This window comes from Saccopteryx leptura, chromosome 10, assembly GCF_036850995.1.
Source record: "Saccopteryx leptura isolate mSacLep1 chromosome 10, mSacLep1_pri_phased_curated, whole genome shotgun sequence".
Taxonomy (NCBI): Eukaryota; Metazoa; Chordata; class Mammalia; order Chiroptera; family Emballonuridae; genus Saccopteryx; species Saccopteryx leptura.
In genome coordinates, this window is record NC_089512.1 from 4,671,371 (window position 1) to 4,688,150 (window position 16,780).

The window sequence follows — 16,780 nt, forward strand, 5'->3', positions numbered from 1 at the left end:
CTTGACCAGGCAACCTCAGTGTTCCAGGTCGATGCTTTATCCCACTGCGCCACCACAGGTCAGGCCCAAGATAGAGTTTTGTGCAGACAAGCTAAAAGGTAACATCCTACTCTCACCATAAACAAACACGTTAAAAATCCTGACTTTCTGCCTGACCTGTGGTGGCACAGTGGATAAAGCGTCGACCTGGAATGCTGAGGTCGCCGGTTCAAAACCCTGGGCTTGCCTCGTCAAGGCACATATGGGAGTATGGGAATTGATGCTTCCTGCTCCTCCCTTCTCTCTCTCTCTCTCTCTCTCTCTCCTGTCTAAAATGAATAAATAAAGTCTTTAAAAAATCCTGACCTTCTATTGGGGAAAGGTGACCGGATTAAGAACTATAAACTGATACAGAAAATATGGGGATGTAAAAGTACAGCACAGAGAATATGGTCAATAATATTGTAATAAATATGTATGATGTCAGGTGGGTACTGGAAATATCAGGGGTAATACTCTGTGAATTACATGACTTCTAACCACTATTCTGATGCTGTTCACCTGAAAATAATAGAATATTGAAAGTCAACTGTCATTGAAAAATATTTTTAAAAACTCGTCCTTGCTATTGCAAAGTAGGTCCTTTTATAAAGAAATGTCCCTGTCCCTCTTCGTTCCTAACCTCTTCTAACTGTCACCATCCCTAATCTATACAGCTGCAGCGGCTTTCTCCGGTCTCAGCTCCGCTGGGCGGGTCCCGGCCACGTCTCTGTCCCACGTCCGGAGGGCGCTCCCGTGCCAAGCTGCGATTGGCTGGAAGTTCGGTCGCCCGGCGTCCGAGCGGCCGCTACTCGCCACGCCAGCCCGTCGGGACTCGGGCCCGCCCAGGGGTGGGGCCTAGCGCACGGGGCGTGGTCGGCCCGGGAGGGCGTGGCCGGAGCGGGGAGGGCGGGGCTCGCGGAAGTGCCGGCGGCCTATGGCACGGGAGGCAGCGCGCCGCGCCCCTCGAGGCCGAGCCCGGCCGGGCCAATCCTCGGCGACCAGGCGGGCGAAGGCGAGGCCTGGCGGGCCCGGCCGGAGGGGTTGAGGGCGGGAGACAATGGGTCGGTTCTCGGTGCGTCACCCCGGAGTTCCTTAAAGGGGCAGCGCGCGGGGCGCCGGGCAGCGCGGGTGCGGCGGCCGGCGGCAGGCCCCGCGCTCTGGGAGGATGCCCGCGGCGCCCGAGCGACCATGCAATGGCGAGCGCTCGTCCTGGGGCTGCTGCTCCTGCGGCTGGGCCTCCACGGCGCGCTCTGGCTCGTCTTCGGGCTGGGGCCCAGCATGGGCTTCTACCAGCGCTTCCCGCTCAGCTTCGGCTTCCAGCGCCTGAGGGCCCCCGACGGCCCCGCGGTCCGGCTCGGGACGCCCGGGGAACCGGCCGGGCCGTCGTGGCTGCGGCCGCCGGGGCCGGGGCCCGGGCCCGGGGCGACGGCGGGGCGGCGGCGGGCTCCGCGGCGGCCCCGACCGGGCGTGTGCGGCCCGGCGCACTGGGGCGACGTGCTGGGCGGCCGGGGCCGCGGCCGGGACGAGTACGAGCGGCGCTACAGCGGCGCCTTCCCTCCGCAGCTGCGCGCCCAGATGCGCGACCTGGCGCGGGGCATGTTCGTCTTCGGCTACGACAACTACATGGCGCACGCCTTTCCGCAGGACGAGCTCAACCCCATCCACTGCCGCGGCCGAGGGCCTGACCGCGGGGACCCGTGAGTAGCCGCTGCGCCCTCGCGCCGGGGGCCCCGGGGATGCTAGGGCGCTTAGGGTCCTGGGCCAGCGCCCCTGCCGCTTTGGCCGGTGCCCCCTGCGCTTGCGGTGCGCGAATGGGCCAGGGACTCTTCTCTTTCTTGACTCTCCCGGAATCAAGAACTGCGGAACAGCTGTCCAGCTGTCCAGCTGTCCAGCGCACTCGCTTTCACAGATGGGGAAACCGAAGCCCAGGGCCCGGAAGGGACAGTGGCAGTGCCAAGAGGTGACGTGGGGGCCTTTAGACTCCCACCTGCAGCCCCTTGTTCCGATGAACGTACAGTAACGCGAAATCCTTGTCAACGTAGCTTCAGAACCAGCCTCTCTCTCCCCGCCCCTCTCCCCGGGCTTCTCTATCTAAAGGGAGTTGGCCCCGGGAAAAGGACATCTCTGAAGCCACCCAGTGAGTTTGAGGAAGAAACAACAGCCTTGTTTCTTCATCACGAGGCGGCTGCTTAAGGCTGCAGATACTTAAGTAGAGCAAGAGGGGAGGCTGTCTGGCCCAGATTTGGGGTCCTAGTACTCAGGGTGAGATTCCCTGGCCGCTGAGTGGACTGCCAGCGTGTCGCCCTGTAAGTCTGTCCCTTAAATTCCCCCGCTCTGGTGTCAGGGCTGTCGGGGAAGTCGCCATTCCTGCCCTTCCACCAGCCTTGTTTGTGTGAAGGCTATAAGCTTCAAGGGTCACTGCTGTTGACCTCGGAGTCCAAGAGGACAGCACGCCCAGCTAAGGACTTCCTAGCTGGAGGGAAGAGTGTGCTTTGTCACCGACCCGGTCGGGACAGATGGATGACTGCCACCCGGGTTTCCCCCCTGGAGGCGGGAGTGCAGGACAGGGGGCCGCTCAGTCCCCTGGGGGCACGCTTCATTTGGTGCCTTGAGCCGTTTGGGGCTCAGGTGAAAAGCGAGTCCAACCTTTGGGTTCTAGAAAGGAAACCCAACAAAACACTGAAGGGGCTTGAAGAGTTATAAAAATGGTTTGTTTACCTACAAATTCATGTCACAAAATGCAGTTTGAGACCAGGATTTTCTATCTTTCAGATTGTGGGAATTAAGGAGTCATTTGTTTTTGCTTAACTAGACTAGACTTTATACCTGTGTGTTTTCTTTTGATCTTAATTTTTTTGAGAAGAATGAAAATTTGAAAAAAGCCTAAAATCCCGCTACCCGGTTATTTTTCATTGATCTTGCCGGCCAGCTCCTGCCCGTCTGCCCACACGGTTTTACAGAGTTCAAATCAAAGTGTGTGCATGTGCCTGTTCAGGGTCGTAATGTTTTCTCACTGATGCTCAGAGTTACAGGAGGGGCGAGAGCACGGTCAGGGAGTGCCCTGCGGTCTCTCAGTGTCTCCCGGACTTCCTTTTATGGGGTGAACCTGGGGAAACAGTTTAATGAGGACACAGGATAGAGAACACGACTCTGATGGTCTGGAGACTGAGTTCGTGACATTTTGTGTTTCTTAAGGAACTTAGGAACTCTCTGGAGACCCACTCCAGCGAGATGAGGCGGCAGGTGGTCCCCGTGGGCATTCTGGGTGGCGCAGCCCTTTGCTTCCGGGTGAAGTCCTGCTGACGAGGGTTTTGGTTTGATTGCACCGTGACAGGCTGGGTAGGTGAGGTCCGGTTGCTTTGAGACACATCTGCAGTTGGAGAGATGGCGTTGGAAATACCGAAGGGTTGTAGTTGGTGAAGCCTCCTTGTCTTTTGGAGGTGGAGGAGCCTGGGTCCTGGTGGCCTGGAGCGGACCCTCATGCTGGACCCCCACACAGAGTGGAAAGATTAATTTTACTTACTCCATTCCTTTAACCTGACTCTGCCCAGACTTGAGTCCTGTGAAGGAGAGTTTAGAATCTGAGCTCTCTCTGGCTCTGAAACAATAGAGCACATTCACATTTACAAGATTAATAACCTGTAATAAAAATCTTCCAGATATTTCAAAAATCAAATGTATGCCAGTGATTGTTGTCAAATGTACTCTTAGGATTAATTTTAAAACAATAGAATGACACACACAAAAAAAAAAGGAAAAAGAAAGAAAAGCTATCGAGTGGTATAGCTATTGGGAAATTATATAAAAAGTCCAGAAACAAAATATGAGGATTAAATATTTGCATCTCTCTCTCTTTTTAGTTACATTTTCTAGAGGCTTATCTCGTGGTCTTGTTTGACGAGTGGTAGGGTGAGCTGATAACATGAAGTAAATAAAACCTGAACCCTTTAAAAATAGCAAGTCTTTCTGTCCAGCTACAGACTACTAAGCAAAGTCAGTTCTTCTCACATCCCCATTTTGGGTTGGATGGTCCAAATTCAAAGTTTCTTTAAGTAAATTGGATGTTCTATTTTTGCAATTCCATGAATAATGAATGATAGCTCAGGTCTTGAGCACATGACCCTTCTCTGCTTTCTCCCAACCTTACTGCTATTCACACAAATAAGCAAATCTCAAATTAACAACCCCCCTAAACCAACTCATTCCTAGGCACCCCTGGCTCGGAATGGCCGCGTCCACGCTTTTCACTCTCCCTCGGACCCTGTCCTCCCTCAGGGCCAGGCCCCCGTCTTTTCCTGTGATGCCGTTGACCTGTTTGAATGTGATTTTCCTTGATTGACTCAGTTCTCCTTTGGACTCCTTTCCTTTGAGCTGCTCTCCGAGCTTTTAACATCATTTGAGACTTGAGTTCTTTGGGGATCCACCTTCCTTTCCCTTTGTCTGTCTCCCCAGCTCTGTAATCCCTTGAACACAGGAGCCATTTCCTGGGTTCCCTCTGGGTCTCCCCAGCACCAGGTAGATTTTGGAACAGGTGGCACAGGTTAGGTATATTGTGGGCAAACTTTTTACACATATGTTTGGTTTTGTTAACTCTATGATCCAAAGTTTCCTTTCAAATGCCCTAGTCTTTTCCATCTTCTCTGTTTGGGGGTTTAATAAGAACCTTCAAAATTCACAGTGGGGACAATGTCAATGCAAGTGGGGAGTTCACGTCTGGGCCACTGCGGTTCAGCCAGCTGGTTTCATGGGAAGACGAGGACTTCTGAGTGTGGCCTAGCACTGGACTGCGTTCTTGGCTTGAGGCACTGAGACAGAATCAAGTCAGGCCATCGACCAGGAGTATCTACAGAGAACAAGGCCGCAGTCCGACCAACATCGTGGTTTCACATAAATGGACTCACCAAACTTGGTGGTTTAGGCCAAGGGTTTATGAAGCCCACCTTTTTCTTCGTTTCCTTCCCCATTGTTCTTTTTTTCTGTTCCAGCTCGTTTTGAAAGCACGTATAGCAATTACTTGATAGAAGAGAATGGAAAATGTTTTTGTGAACACCTTAGATCTCAGAGTGGATTTGTCTGACTGCGTGGAGGGAAGGGACCACCCCAGTCACAGGGAGTACATTTTTACCGTGGCAACTTGTGTACTTGTTGTCATTGTTTGGGACTGCTTGGGCATCATATAGAAAAGCAGTTTAACTCCAGGTCCACTTTAGTAATAGTCTGAAAGGAAAAGCACAGTAAAAATTGGGAAGGTGTGCAGTGGTGACAATTAGTGACGCCTTCCACGGCTGTGCAGGTGGAGCAGGTGGGGCTTGTGGTTCACACACCATCCGCTCGGATGCCAATGGTGGGGAACCGTTTTCTGAGGCGGTGGGTGGTGGGAGCTCTCTGGGCTCCTGAGCAGCTGCCGCAGGGTTCGAGATCGGTGCCCAGCAGCCGGGAGTTGGCAGGACTCCGCACAAGGATGTCCTGCCTGCGTCACCTCTTCCCACTGTCCACGTTTCCTGCATGCCTGTCAGCAGCAGTGCCCTTGAAACCTGTTTTAACCACGGTTCTCGTCTGCAGAGGACCTTCTGCGATTCTGTAAATTTTTGTAGAAAGAAAGAACGAAGGTGTGGTTTTTCAGCCACGTGGCATGCTGGCTTCGTGGCTCGTGAGAGACAAGATAGCCCAGTTCCTAGAGAGCCTGGTACACAAGCTTGTTTTTAAAATTGTACCTAAAATGTTGCCATGCAGTCTCTGTCCTAGATTAAGTGTCCTAACAGCACAAAACAAAGCGGCAGGGAGGCTCAGGAAGAGAAGAGGTAGGTGTCTGCTGTTTCCTCTAAGGCCCTTCTGAGCCGGCTGAGGCAGTGGGGCCTGCGGAGTGCCCCGAGGATTACAGAGTGGTCTGGCATTCGTGGAAAACGCCAGAATACCGGCGACAATAAAACTGGGGCTTTGTCACTTTGGTCTCTTAGCAGTCGTCGTATTTCTCCCTGGCTTTCATCTTTCTGAGCTTGTGCGGTTACTCTCGGGGGTGGGAATGGGACGGAAGAATCCCTGACCCTCCCAGAACTTGTCCAGCTGCCTTGATGCTGCCCACTGTTTCTCCCTCCCTGCCCTTTCGGGTGAGTGAGCTATTGTCATTGTCATGGTCAGTGTTGTGGAGAACTGTCAGAGTGCCCGAGGGGCCTCTGACCCTCAGTGCTGTCCTGATACCAGGTCTCCCGGTGGTTTCAGAAAGGGGAGCAGTGTCGATGGGGGGGTGTCGCAGAAGTGACACATCTCCTGTCTCGGCCCATCTCAGAATCCACAAGATGGTGGGATCCTTTGGGTGAGATGTTCGGGAAACAGTATGAAGTTAATTTAGCCATGGCCAGCTAGCTCAGTTGGTTAGAGCATCATCCCAATAGGCCAAGGTTATGGGTTTGATTCCTAGTCAGGACATGTGCAAGAATCAACCAATGAATGCACAAATGAGTGGAACAACAAATCGATGTCTCTCTCTCCCCCTTGCCCTCCCCCTCCCCTTCCCCCTCCTTCTTCCCCTCCCTCTCCTCATCCCCCTCCTTCTCCCTCTCCCTCTCCTTCTCTCCCCTTTCCTCCCTTTCTGGAATCAATAAATAAATTTTAAAAAGAAGAAAAGAAGAAGTTAATTTATTCCCCCGCCCGGAGGACAGATGGGTAGTGCTGAGGCTGCACTGAAGGAATTTGCTCCTTTGGGTGTGTGACTGGCCGGAGGGACTGCCTGCCTCAGCCAGGTGTTTGGGACAGGCCATGCAGGGGCTCTCCCTTCTGTTCCTAAACAGAGAGGTCATTTATGGTGATAAAACTGCCTCCCAGAGATGGCAGATGACTCTTGTCACCGTCTGCTGACCTCTGGTTGGGTCCCCTTTTCTCTGTAGTGGAAGTGTCTCAGCTGTTCTGTGACTTTATTCAAACACTAAAAAAACTGTGACTTGTGGCCCTGGCCAGTTAGCTCAGTAGATATAGTGTTGGCCTGGCATGCAGACATCTCAGATTTGGTCTGCAGTCAAGGCACACATGAGAAGCAACCATCTGCTTCTCTCCCTTTTCCTCTCTTGCAGCCAGTGGCTCAATTGGATCGAGCGTCAGCCCCGGGCTTAGAGGATAGCCCGGTTGGTCCAATCATCAGCCCCAGATGGGGGTTGCTAGGTGGATCCCGGTCAGGGTGCATGTGGGAGTCGATCTCCCTTCCTCTCACTTAAAAACAAAAACAAAACAAAGAAAGAACTGACTTGGGAGATAGAAGGACCTTTGCCACACTGACCCACCCTGAATACATGCGCAGGGCCAGCGCTTTTAGTTTCTGACGGGGGCTGAGTTTTACTGTCTTACTTCTCCTATAACATAAAGTGCCTTTGTTTAATTCTAATTTGTGTCTTTCACAGTTCCAACCTGAACATCAATGACGTGCTGGGGAATTACTCACTGACGCTCGTCGATGCGCTGGATACACTTGCAGTAAGTCTTCAGCCTCGTTATTATTATTTTTTAATTACTTAAAGTCTTTTGGAGCTTGTTACCCCTGTTTCCCCTGAGGATGGGAATTCCGGGAAATGTGATGCTCAAAATATATCCCTTGCTTTTGTAAGTGTTGTTTCTTTTAACGACCTTTCCCAACATGAGTGCCGACACGAGTGTCTCCAGGGGGAAAAGCAGCGAAGGGGAAAGGAGGGGAGATGTGACTCCCTCAGAAGTGGGGAGGAGCGTGTGGGAATTTGGGGAAGCCTGTTTTTCTCCCACTATTTTATTCCCTCGAAGAATCAAAGAGCATTCGTGGAAGTTTACAGTGACCATGAATGTTCCAGGTAGTAGTAAGGTTTCAGACGTTAAAGACCAGAACTCAAGGCCGGTAGGACTCCGGACATATCTCCCAGCGGCCAGCCCCGCCCCGGGAGCGTGCGGCCCTGTCCGGCCAGCCTGTGCAGAGGCCTCAATACCTCCCTCCCTCGCTGGCCCTGGGGAATCGCAGACCTTTGACCGGAGTTGCAGAGCGGGTGGAAAGCAGTGAGCACTGTGGCAGGTGTGCTCCGCCTTCTTCCTGACCTCTGCTTCCGAATACAGCTCCCAGGGGCTGCATCCCGGCCCAGCAGGGCTTTAAAACCTCTCCCGTTTGTTGTCCAGCAAGCCTTTGCCACTAGAACATTCTTTCTGTAGTCTCGGCCCCAGTCCTGCATGTAACAACTCACCCTGCCTTTTAGCTTCCCTGGCAAGGGGCTGAAGCGGCAGGAGAGGAGTTGCGTAATGCTGGCGCAGTTTCCCTCCGCGCCGGCTGGTGCGTTCCTGGTGGTAGAATTACAGAATCACCAGAACTCAGAAGGAGCTGGCGAGGCCGTGTGGCATTCCGTGGGCCTGTTGGGAACCCGGGGGCGTGGCTCCGCCGGGCGGGGGCTGCCAGGCAGTGTCTCCTCTCCGCCATCCGCCCTCGGCGACCAGATGTGCCCAGACCAGTACGTCTGGCCCACTTAGAGCTGCCTTGTCGGAGATAAGAGGCTGACTCAGCCACAGGTGTTGCTTAACAAAGCCCCAAGACTCGGGCCCAGCTGCGGGAGCCTCGGCCCGGCCCCCCGCCCCGCTCACGCCGCCAGGACCTGCTCTTTGTTGTTCACCGCACTCCCCCCCCCCTTTCCTGCACGTGTTCAGAAATGAATTTCTCCTGATTCGGCTTTCCCAGCACCGAGTCCAAGGGTGTCCTCCCTAAACGCAGAATTCTGCCCCCAGAGGAACGTGCGCAGGTTGGCATGTCTGTCCCACTCCTGAGGAGCCACCGTGCACAGCCGCCTCTCAGAGGCCCTGAGAGGTCCCGGAGTCCCTCCTCTGGTCAGTCCTGCTTTCCTTGCGTCCGGTCGGGGGCTCGGACCGGCTGCCCATCCTGACTACCGCGGTACCTACAGCACGGAGCTGCAGTCGCCGGCTTCCTTCCCGCCTTCCACCTGAGCTGAGCTCAGACAGCCGCTGCAGCTGCCGGCAGACATTGGTGCTGGTGAACATCTGCAAGGAAGCGGACTGTCTCTGTGGTTTTCATTGTGCCAATATCCGGCTCTTGCTGCGTTCACACTGCAGGCTTGTTTTTTAGCTGTTACTTCTGTTGAGGTTTTCCTTCTCTTTGGTAACATCTGAGACCGGCTCTGACAGAGGTGCTGCAGAACCCCTCGGGGACAGCGCTCTCCCGGCCCTGGGGTGCAGCCTGATGCCCGGTTGCATAATCTTTATAAAAAGAAAAAGCTTTCAGGTCAGAAAAGAGACGTTTGCACTTGCTTTCTGTGGCACAGGGAAGTAAAAGAGATGGGGAAGATGCCCCAGACCAATAAATACTAGGAAATAAGACGCACCTGAAAGAGTGTTGATGAAATGAAGTATGAAAGCATTTCAGTTTAGGTTAATCGGTACAATTTTGTGCCTAATTTGCGCTCACATAGGAGAATGCAGCTTGGTATGACGTCATGTCCAGACACCAAAATAGGACTCCGTAGTTCCGGGCACATTTTTAAAAGGACAGAGCTGTTTGTTTTGTTTTGTTTTGTTTGATTTGAATGTCACTGGTTTCATGCTGTGCTCCGAAAGATAATACTTCTGTTTCTCAAAGTGTTTGTGGATGAGTCACAAGCAGCAGTCATTTCCTAACTGTCTGGGTCTCCTGGGAGCCCAGCACCCATCCAAGGAGCAGAGGGAGGGTCGTGATTTTGGTTCAGCAGTTTGGGGGTTTCCAGAATTTGAGGAATCCCGGTGGCCCTGTGTGAGGGCGAGTGGTTGGGGAAGGTGAGGGGACAGGTGACTTCATGAAGAGTATGTTCACAGGTCTGCCCTTCGCAGGGGTGGCTGTTGAGTTGGAGGCAGTGGCTTGCCACGTGTCTGTCCCCAGGCACATTCTGAGAGCTCCCTGGGCCTGTCTGCCGCACGCAGCCGTTAGGTGACGTGGCTCGGCCCTGCGGTCGGCCTGCCTCGGTGTCGTTTCAGGCTGTGGTGATGGTTTGTGTTCCTCTTTTTAAAGATAATGGGAAATTCATCTGAGTTCCAGAAGGCCGTCAAGTTAGTGATCGACACAGTATCATTCGACAGAGATTCCACCGTCCAAGTCTTTGAGGCCACCATAAGGTAAAATAAAGCAGTACGTAAAACGACAGCAGGCTTCCCGTGTGTGTGTGTGCACATGTGCGTGCGTGTGTGTCTGTGTGTGTCTGTCTAGGTTGCCAGCACGAGGCCCGAGCAGAGTCTATGTAGACCGAGCGGGCGCACCGCCATGTCCTCCTCACTCTTGGATTTGTGTAAACCAGACCAAGTGGCATTTCAGAGGAACTACAACCTGGACTGAACAGAGACGCACGCTTTGACCAACGTGTTAGATAGGTGTTCCCCTAACGTATGGCGTGTGTGGTCACACTTCCTCCCTTCGCCGTGTCCTAGGAAAACCCCTACGCGCTTCTGGGGGAAATGAAAGTCCCCGTCTCAGCTGCCTCCCTCGGGTTACCATCCGGGTGGCTTTCCTCCACCTCGTGTCTCTCTCTGGCTAGTGGGCACTGGGCACGTGTTCTGTGCCTGGTTTTGTATCTTGCCTTTTAGCTTGATACAGTGTGACTATTTTTGTTCCATTTAAACTTTTGGGACATTGTATTACTACGTAATATTCTAGAGGCAACATTTATTTGAAATTGAAATTATGAAAGCCTTCATTCTAAACAAAAGGTCACAGTCCCATCAGACCACGGGAGGGGACGTCGACCTCAGCCGGCGGCCTCTGTCCTCCCCTGTCCCCCTCACCTGGCCTCTGGACCAGCGGGTGGAGAATTCAGCTGTTGCTTGGCAGTGAAAACAACCCAAGTTTCTGAGTATTTGTTGTCTTGCCCTGACCTGGTTCTCATAAGGCTAAGCGTCTTCCCCGAGCGAGAGAACCCAGTGATTTTTTTGGTACTAAAAGGCAGTATTTATTCTGAGAGCGATGGGCGCACTCTGTGTGGGGGAGGTGGTTGAGATTCCCCATCTCAGCTGTTCCTTCATGTGGGACGTTCTTGGGACCCTCAGATGGCTGGCTCCCCCTGACTTCCGTTCAGTGATGCGGTGAACAGAGAATGGATCGGTACCGTCAGGGCTGGAAAGAACTTCAGGGAACACGAAGTCTGGTCCCCCTGGGTCCATCCAGCACGGAGGCCGCTTCTGTGCCTGAACCGGGTTGTGTGCCTTTACACCAACGTGACTTTATTGTTGCTCTGTTCCTCCTGTCATTAGGGTCCTGGGAAGCCTCCTTTCTGCCCACAGAATAATAACTGACTCCAAGCAGCCCTTTGGTGACATGACAATTAAGGACTATGATAATGAATTGTTGCACATGGCCCACGACCTGGCCGTGCGGCTCCTCCCCGCCTTTGAAAACACCAAGACAGGAATTCCCTATCCTCGGGTAAGCGGACCGTCCCACAGGTCACCGTCTGTCTCACTGACTGCACATCGTGGGTGGTGACCGTGTTGGGGAGGAGAGGGGCTGCTATGCAGGAGGAGGGCTGTGTCTCTGAGAGGATCTGGCCCTGACCTGTGCTGTGAGTGCTTCTCTGCGCTTTTGGCCTCCCCTGAGCACCTACTGCATGCTGGGCACACGGCAGCGTGTCTGACGCCACCTCTCTCCTAGGAGAGAGGTCTGCTCCCGTGCCCTGCGCTGTCCTTCCACGTGTGGGATGTATGTCCCTGCTGCGGGGCAGCGCACAAGCTTGTCTCCCTCGCGCTGTCCTTCCACGTGTGGGATGTATGTCCCTGCTGCGGGGCAGCGCACAAGCTTGTCTCCCTCGCCGACGTGGGCACACTTCCCCAAAGGCCCCGTGTGGCTGGGATAGGAACTCAGTGACCGTGCATTTGAGAGGATCCTGTGGGCCTTCAGTGATGCCTGCACGGACAGGCGAGCTGGCTGCGGTGCAAGCGCAGGACCCGGAATAAAATTCCGTCCTTGTGGCGTCTGACCGGCCAGGCCCAGAACTCTGGGAACTGAGTCAACCTCGTGGGGGACCAGCAGAGAACGCCAGGCCACGTGCCCCCGTGAAGACACAGTCTGTCGTGTCCCGCTGTGTCTCCTCTCTCTGCCCGTCTGAACTCGTTTACGCTCACCGACCAGGGGTGAGTCCACCGGAGCTCTCCGCAAGTGTGGAGGTGATTCCACGACTGGCCGGTCTCCAGTGCCCCACGGGGCTGTGTGGCCGCGGGGAGAACCTGCCGGAAGGGGTAGGCTAGAACAGCCCTGTGACGAGCCCTCAGACTGGCCCTTACTGTGAAGCGAGGCTCTGATGTTCTCATTGGCTTATTTGTGTCTCCGAAACCCCATACTTTTCCCAGGTGTGACGTGGGGGGCGGCGGGCTGGCCCACGCTGCAGTAAGTTCAGTGTGGTGGCTGTGGCCTTGCCTTCTGGCCCCGCAGGTTCCTGGAGAGTTTCCCTGAACCCTTTGTCTCTCCCTGTCCCCAGGTGAATCTAAAGACAGGCGTCCCTCCCGACAGCAATAACGAGACGTGCACAGCGGGCGCGGGTTCCCTCCTCGTGGAGTTTGGGATCCTGAGCCGGCTGCTGGGCGACTCCACGTTTGAGTGGGTGGCCAGGCGTGCGGTGAAAGCCCTTTGGAGCCTCCGCAGCAATGACACAGGACTGTTAGGTGCGGCAGCTCCTTCCCTAGCCATGGGGACTGCGTACGTTGGGCCCCTGTCCTTCCTCCTCTCTGGGGTGCCCCTTCCTCCCCACGCCTTCTGTCCTGTCTCCACAGAACGGGGAGAGCTCAGACTTCGGCCCTCGGGCCCCCCCCCCCCCAGTCTCCTTCCGTGACTTCTGCTTAGAGGGAGGTGGCTCAGGTGCTGGGAAGAGAAGGATCTGGTCTTCCTGGTCTGAGGGTTCTTCTGATCAGCGTCCCTTGGCCAGTCCCACCCCAAAATAATTTCTAATGAAGATGCAATAGAAAGAGCTACCTCTGAGGCAGCGTCTCCTGCTCCAGTGTCAGATTCAACAGAACACTTTAGAGTTGCTGGGAGACTGGCTCCCTCCTTTACTAAATCTAGGCATGTGGTAGTACTGTCAACCCTCAATCAACACGGACTTGAACTGTGCAGGTAGATTCAGATGTGGATTTTTTTTTTTTTTTTTTTCATTTTTCTGAAGCTGGAAATAGGTAGACAGTCAGACAGACTCCCGCATGCGCCCGGCCGGGATCCACCCAGCACGCCCACCAGGGGCGACGTTCTGCCCCTCCTGGGCGTCGCCATGTTGCGACCAGAGCCACTCTAGCGCCTGAGGCAGAGGCCACAGAGCCATGCCCAGCGCCCGGGCCATCTTTGCTCCAATGGAGCCTTGGCTGCGGGAGGGGAAGAGAGAGACAGAGAGGAAAGCGCGGCGGAGGGGTGGAGAAGCAAATGGGCGCTTCTCCTGTGTGCCCTGGCCGGGAATCGAACCCGGGTCCTCCGCACGCTAGGCCGACGCTCTACCGCTGAGCCAACCAGCCAGGGCCGGGATGTGGATTTTTTGCATTGAATAATGCAAACCTATTTTCTCTTCCTTGTGATTTTTTTTCTGTTATTTTTATATTACTTTTTTCAGTGAGAGGAGGGGAGATAGAGAGACAAACTCCCTCATGCACCCTGAGTAGGATCCACCTGGCATGCCCATTAGGGGGCATTGCTCTGCCCATTTAGTGTGTTGCCTTCGTTGCTCAGCAACCGAGCACTTCTTAGTGCCTGAGACAGAGGCCATGGAGCCATCTTCAATGCTGGGGCCAACTTGTTCCAATCGATCGAGCCATGGCTGCAGGGGGAGGAGAGAGAGAGAGAGAGAGAGAGAAGCAAGAGGGGGAGGAGTGGAGAAGCATATGGTTGCTTTTCCTGTGTGCCCTGACCAGGAATCAAACCTGAGACATCCACACACTAGGCTGGCTGACACTCTATCACTGAGCCAACTGGCTGCCTTCTTTTTTTTTTTTTTTTTTTTAAGATTTTTTATTTATTGATTTTAGAGAAAGAGAAGGGAGGAGGGACAGGAAGCATCAGCTCTTAGTAGGTACTTCTCATATGTGCCTTGACCAGGCAAGCCTGGGGTTTTAAACCAGCGACCTCAGCGTTCCAGGTCAGTGCTCTATCTAGTGCACCACCACAGGTCAGACTCTTCCTTATGATTGTCTTAATTTCTTTTTTCTAACTTTATTATAAGAATATAGTATATAATACACATAACATACAAAGTATGTGTTAATTGACCATTTATGTTACCACTAAGGCTTCTGCTCAACAATAGGATATCAGTAGTTAAAATTTGGGGGCATCCAGGCCTGGCCGGATAGCTCCGCTGGTTAAAGCATCGTACCAAAGCACAGAACTTGCTGGTTCAATCCCTGGTCAGGCCACATACAGGAACAGAACAATGTTCCTGTCTGTCTCTCTGTCTCTCTCTCCATTCCTCTCTCACTAAAGTCAATTTAAAATATTTTTTTTTTAATTAAAAATAAGATTTGGGGGAATCCCGAGTTATATGTGGATTTTCAACTGCATGGTGGGGTCTGCCCCCTAAAACCCCTGGTTGGTCAGGATCAACTATAGAGTGAAAGCTCAGCTTAAACCTATATTAGGTGGGTTGATTTTTCCCTTGAGGTGTTTGGTCAAGATATTACTTTTAAAATTATGAAAATTGTCAATTGTATAAAGTAGGAAGAAAGTGTAATGAATAAGGAACCCCTGTGTAGTCATCCTTCAACCAGTGATTTTCAGTGTTTTGCTAACTCAAAATGTTATTTTAAAATGGGTTTCTACCTCCCATAACTGTCTGACATTGAGGAATATTTTTTTGTCATTGGGAGGAGACTTCATTGGTTTTCCTAGAGCCATACAGGACTGCTTTTTAAAAGTGATTTTTACTTTGATGAGTCCTTAACTTCTAACACTTTGATGGTTCCTTAAGTTCTAAAACTTCCTTACAGTTGTATTTAACAACAGCAGAAATGACAAGTCACCCAGCTGGTCACCCCATCATCACTAAATGGTTAACTAGCGTCACTCCAAGTTGTCAGCTTCTACGTGTTCCACAGGCTCTCTCAGTCTGCCATGTGCAACCTTTTATTTTGTTTTGTTTTGTTTTGTTTTATTTTATTTTATTTTATTTTAGTGAGAGAGAGAGAGAGAGAGGGACAGACAAGGACAGACAGACAGGAAGGGAGAGAGGTGAGAAGTTGTTAGTTGTTCATTGATTACTTTCTCATATGTGCCTTGACCGGAGGGCTACAAGCTGAGCCAGTGACCCCTTGCTCCAGCCAGCGACCTTGGGCTCAAGCCAGCGACCATGGGGTCATGTCTATGATCCTATGCTTAAACTGGCAACCCTGCGCTCAAGCCGGTGACCTTGGGGTTTCAAACCTGGGTCCTCAGTGTCCCAGGCCATCACTCCATCCACTGCGCCACTGCCTGGTCAGGTGCAACTTTTATATACTTTCAAGTTATAGTAGAACCATTTTTATTCTACCTTACCTTTGGCAAGTCATTAGTATCTTGTTTTCAAAGTGACTGTGTTTGAAATCGACACAATAGTCCATTAGCTCTTCTTCTGATATTGGACATTTGGATTATTTGGTTTTTTTCTTTTTTTCCAGATAATATAAATTACATAATTTATGTATCTCTGATGAGCAACAATACTTTTTCTTAAAAACATTTTTTTAGGATAAACTCCCAGGAATTTCTGTGAGTCAAAAGCTGTGAAAACTCTTTGTTGTTGAAATGCTTCAAGTGTCCTGGGGGGGGGGGGGGTGTCAGTCGTTAGGCCCTCAATTCTCCATTCGAGTCTCGAGTCTCGGAAGGGGCTCCTGGCTGTCTGTGCCACTGTGAAGACCGACAGGGCTTCGGGGAGCGGCTGCCGTTCCTTGCCGTCCTGCCAAGGACAGAGGTGTCCGGACGCCGGGCCCTGTAGGAGGCCTGCCCCCTCCGCCCCCCCAGACAGCCGGGACCTGACACGCTTTGTCTGTCTTGCAGGCAATGTTGTCAACATCCAGACGGGCCACTGGGTTGGGAAGCAGAGCGGCTTGGGTGCTGGCCTGGACTCCTTCTATGAATACCTCTTGAAGTCTTACATTCTCTTTGGAGAGAAAGAGGATCTGGACATGTTCGACGCTGCCTACCGGAGCATTCAGAACTACTTGCGGAGAGGGTACGCCGCCCCAACTTCTCCCCTGCGGCCCTGTGAGGCAGGCAGGGGACCTCCATGTTCTCCTCACCGTGAACTCACGGGGTCTCGGCCCTCATCCGCTGTTTGTCAGCCGTTTGGGGGTGAGGAGGTGGAGTTGCTGTCTACTGCCACATAACAGCTCACCCCAAAACTTGGTGCTTAGAACAAGCAACCAGTATGTCACCCGGGGCCTGAGGGTCAGGAGCCAGCAGCGGCCCAGCTGAGCAGGGGTCTCACGAGGTTGTCCCCAAGCTGGGGGTCCACTTCCAGGCTCAGCCACATGGCAAAGGCCCCGCCCATCCGCTGGGGGGGGGTCTCGGTTCCTTGGGCCTCTCTGTGGGCAGCTTCCCACTGAGGGCGACCCAAATGGAAGCCACGTGCTTTCGTGACCCAACCTCAGAGTGACAAAGCCACACTGCCTGACCTTGGTCACTCAGAGTGACAAAGCCACACCGCCCAACCTTGGTCACGCAGCAGGCCTGAGTTAGTGCAGGAGGGGACTGCACAGGGGCGTGACTGCAGGGAGACAGGCATCCTGGGGACTGCTTCCTCAAGGGGTGACACGTCCCTGTGTGTGACTGGGCTTTAAC

General features: G+C 53.1%; 1 protein-coding gene across 1 annotated transcript in view; it reads left to right on the forward strand.

Annotated features, from left to right (window-relative positions):
- The first annotated feature begins 1,069 nt into the window (after positions 1-1,069).
- Positions 1,070-16,780, forward strand: part of EDEM1 (ER degradation enhancing alpha-mannosidase like protein 1) — a 30,078-nt gene continuing 14,367 nt past the window's right edge. The window contains exons 1-6 of the mRNA XM_066351442.1: positions 1,070-1,718; positions 7,413-7,485; positions 10,016-10,119; positions 11,248-11,419; positions 12,468-12,651; positions 15,998-16,172. Of these exons, the coding sequence (XP_066207539.1) occupies positions 1,210-1,718; positions 7,413-7,485; positions 10,016-10,119; positions 11,248-11,419; positions 12,468-12,651; positions 15,998-16,172 (1,217 nt within the window). The 5' untranslated portion in view covers positions 1,070-1,209. The remainder of the gene's footprint in view (positions 1,719-7,412; positions 7,486-10,015; positions 10,120-11,247; positions 11,420-12,467; positions 12,652-15,997; positions 16,173-16,780) is intronic.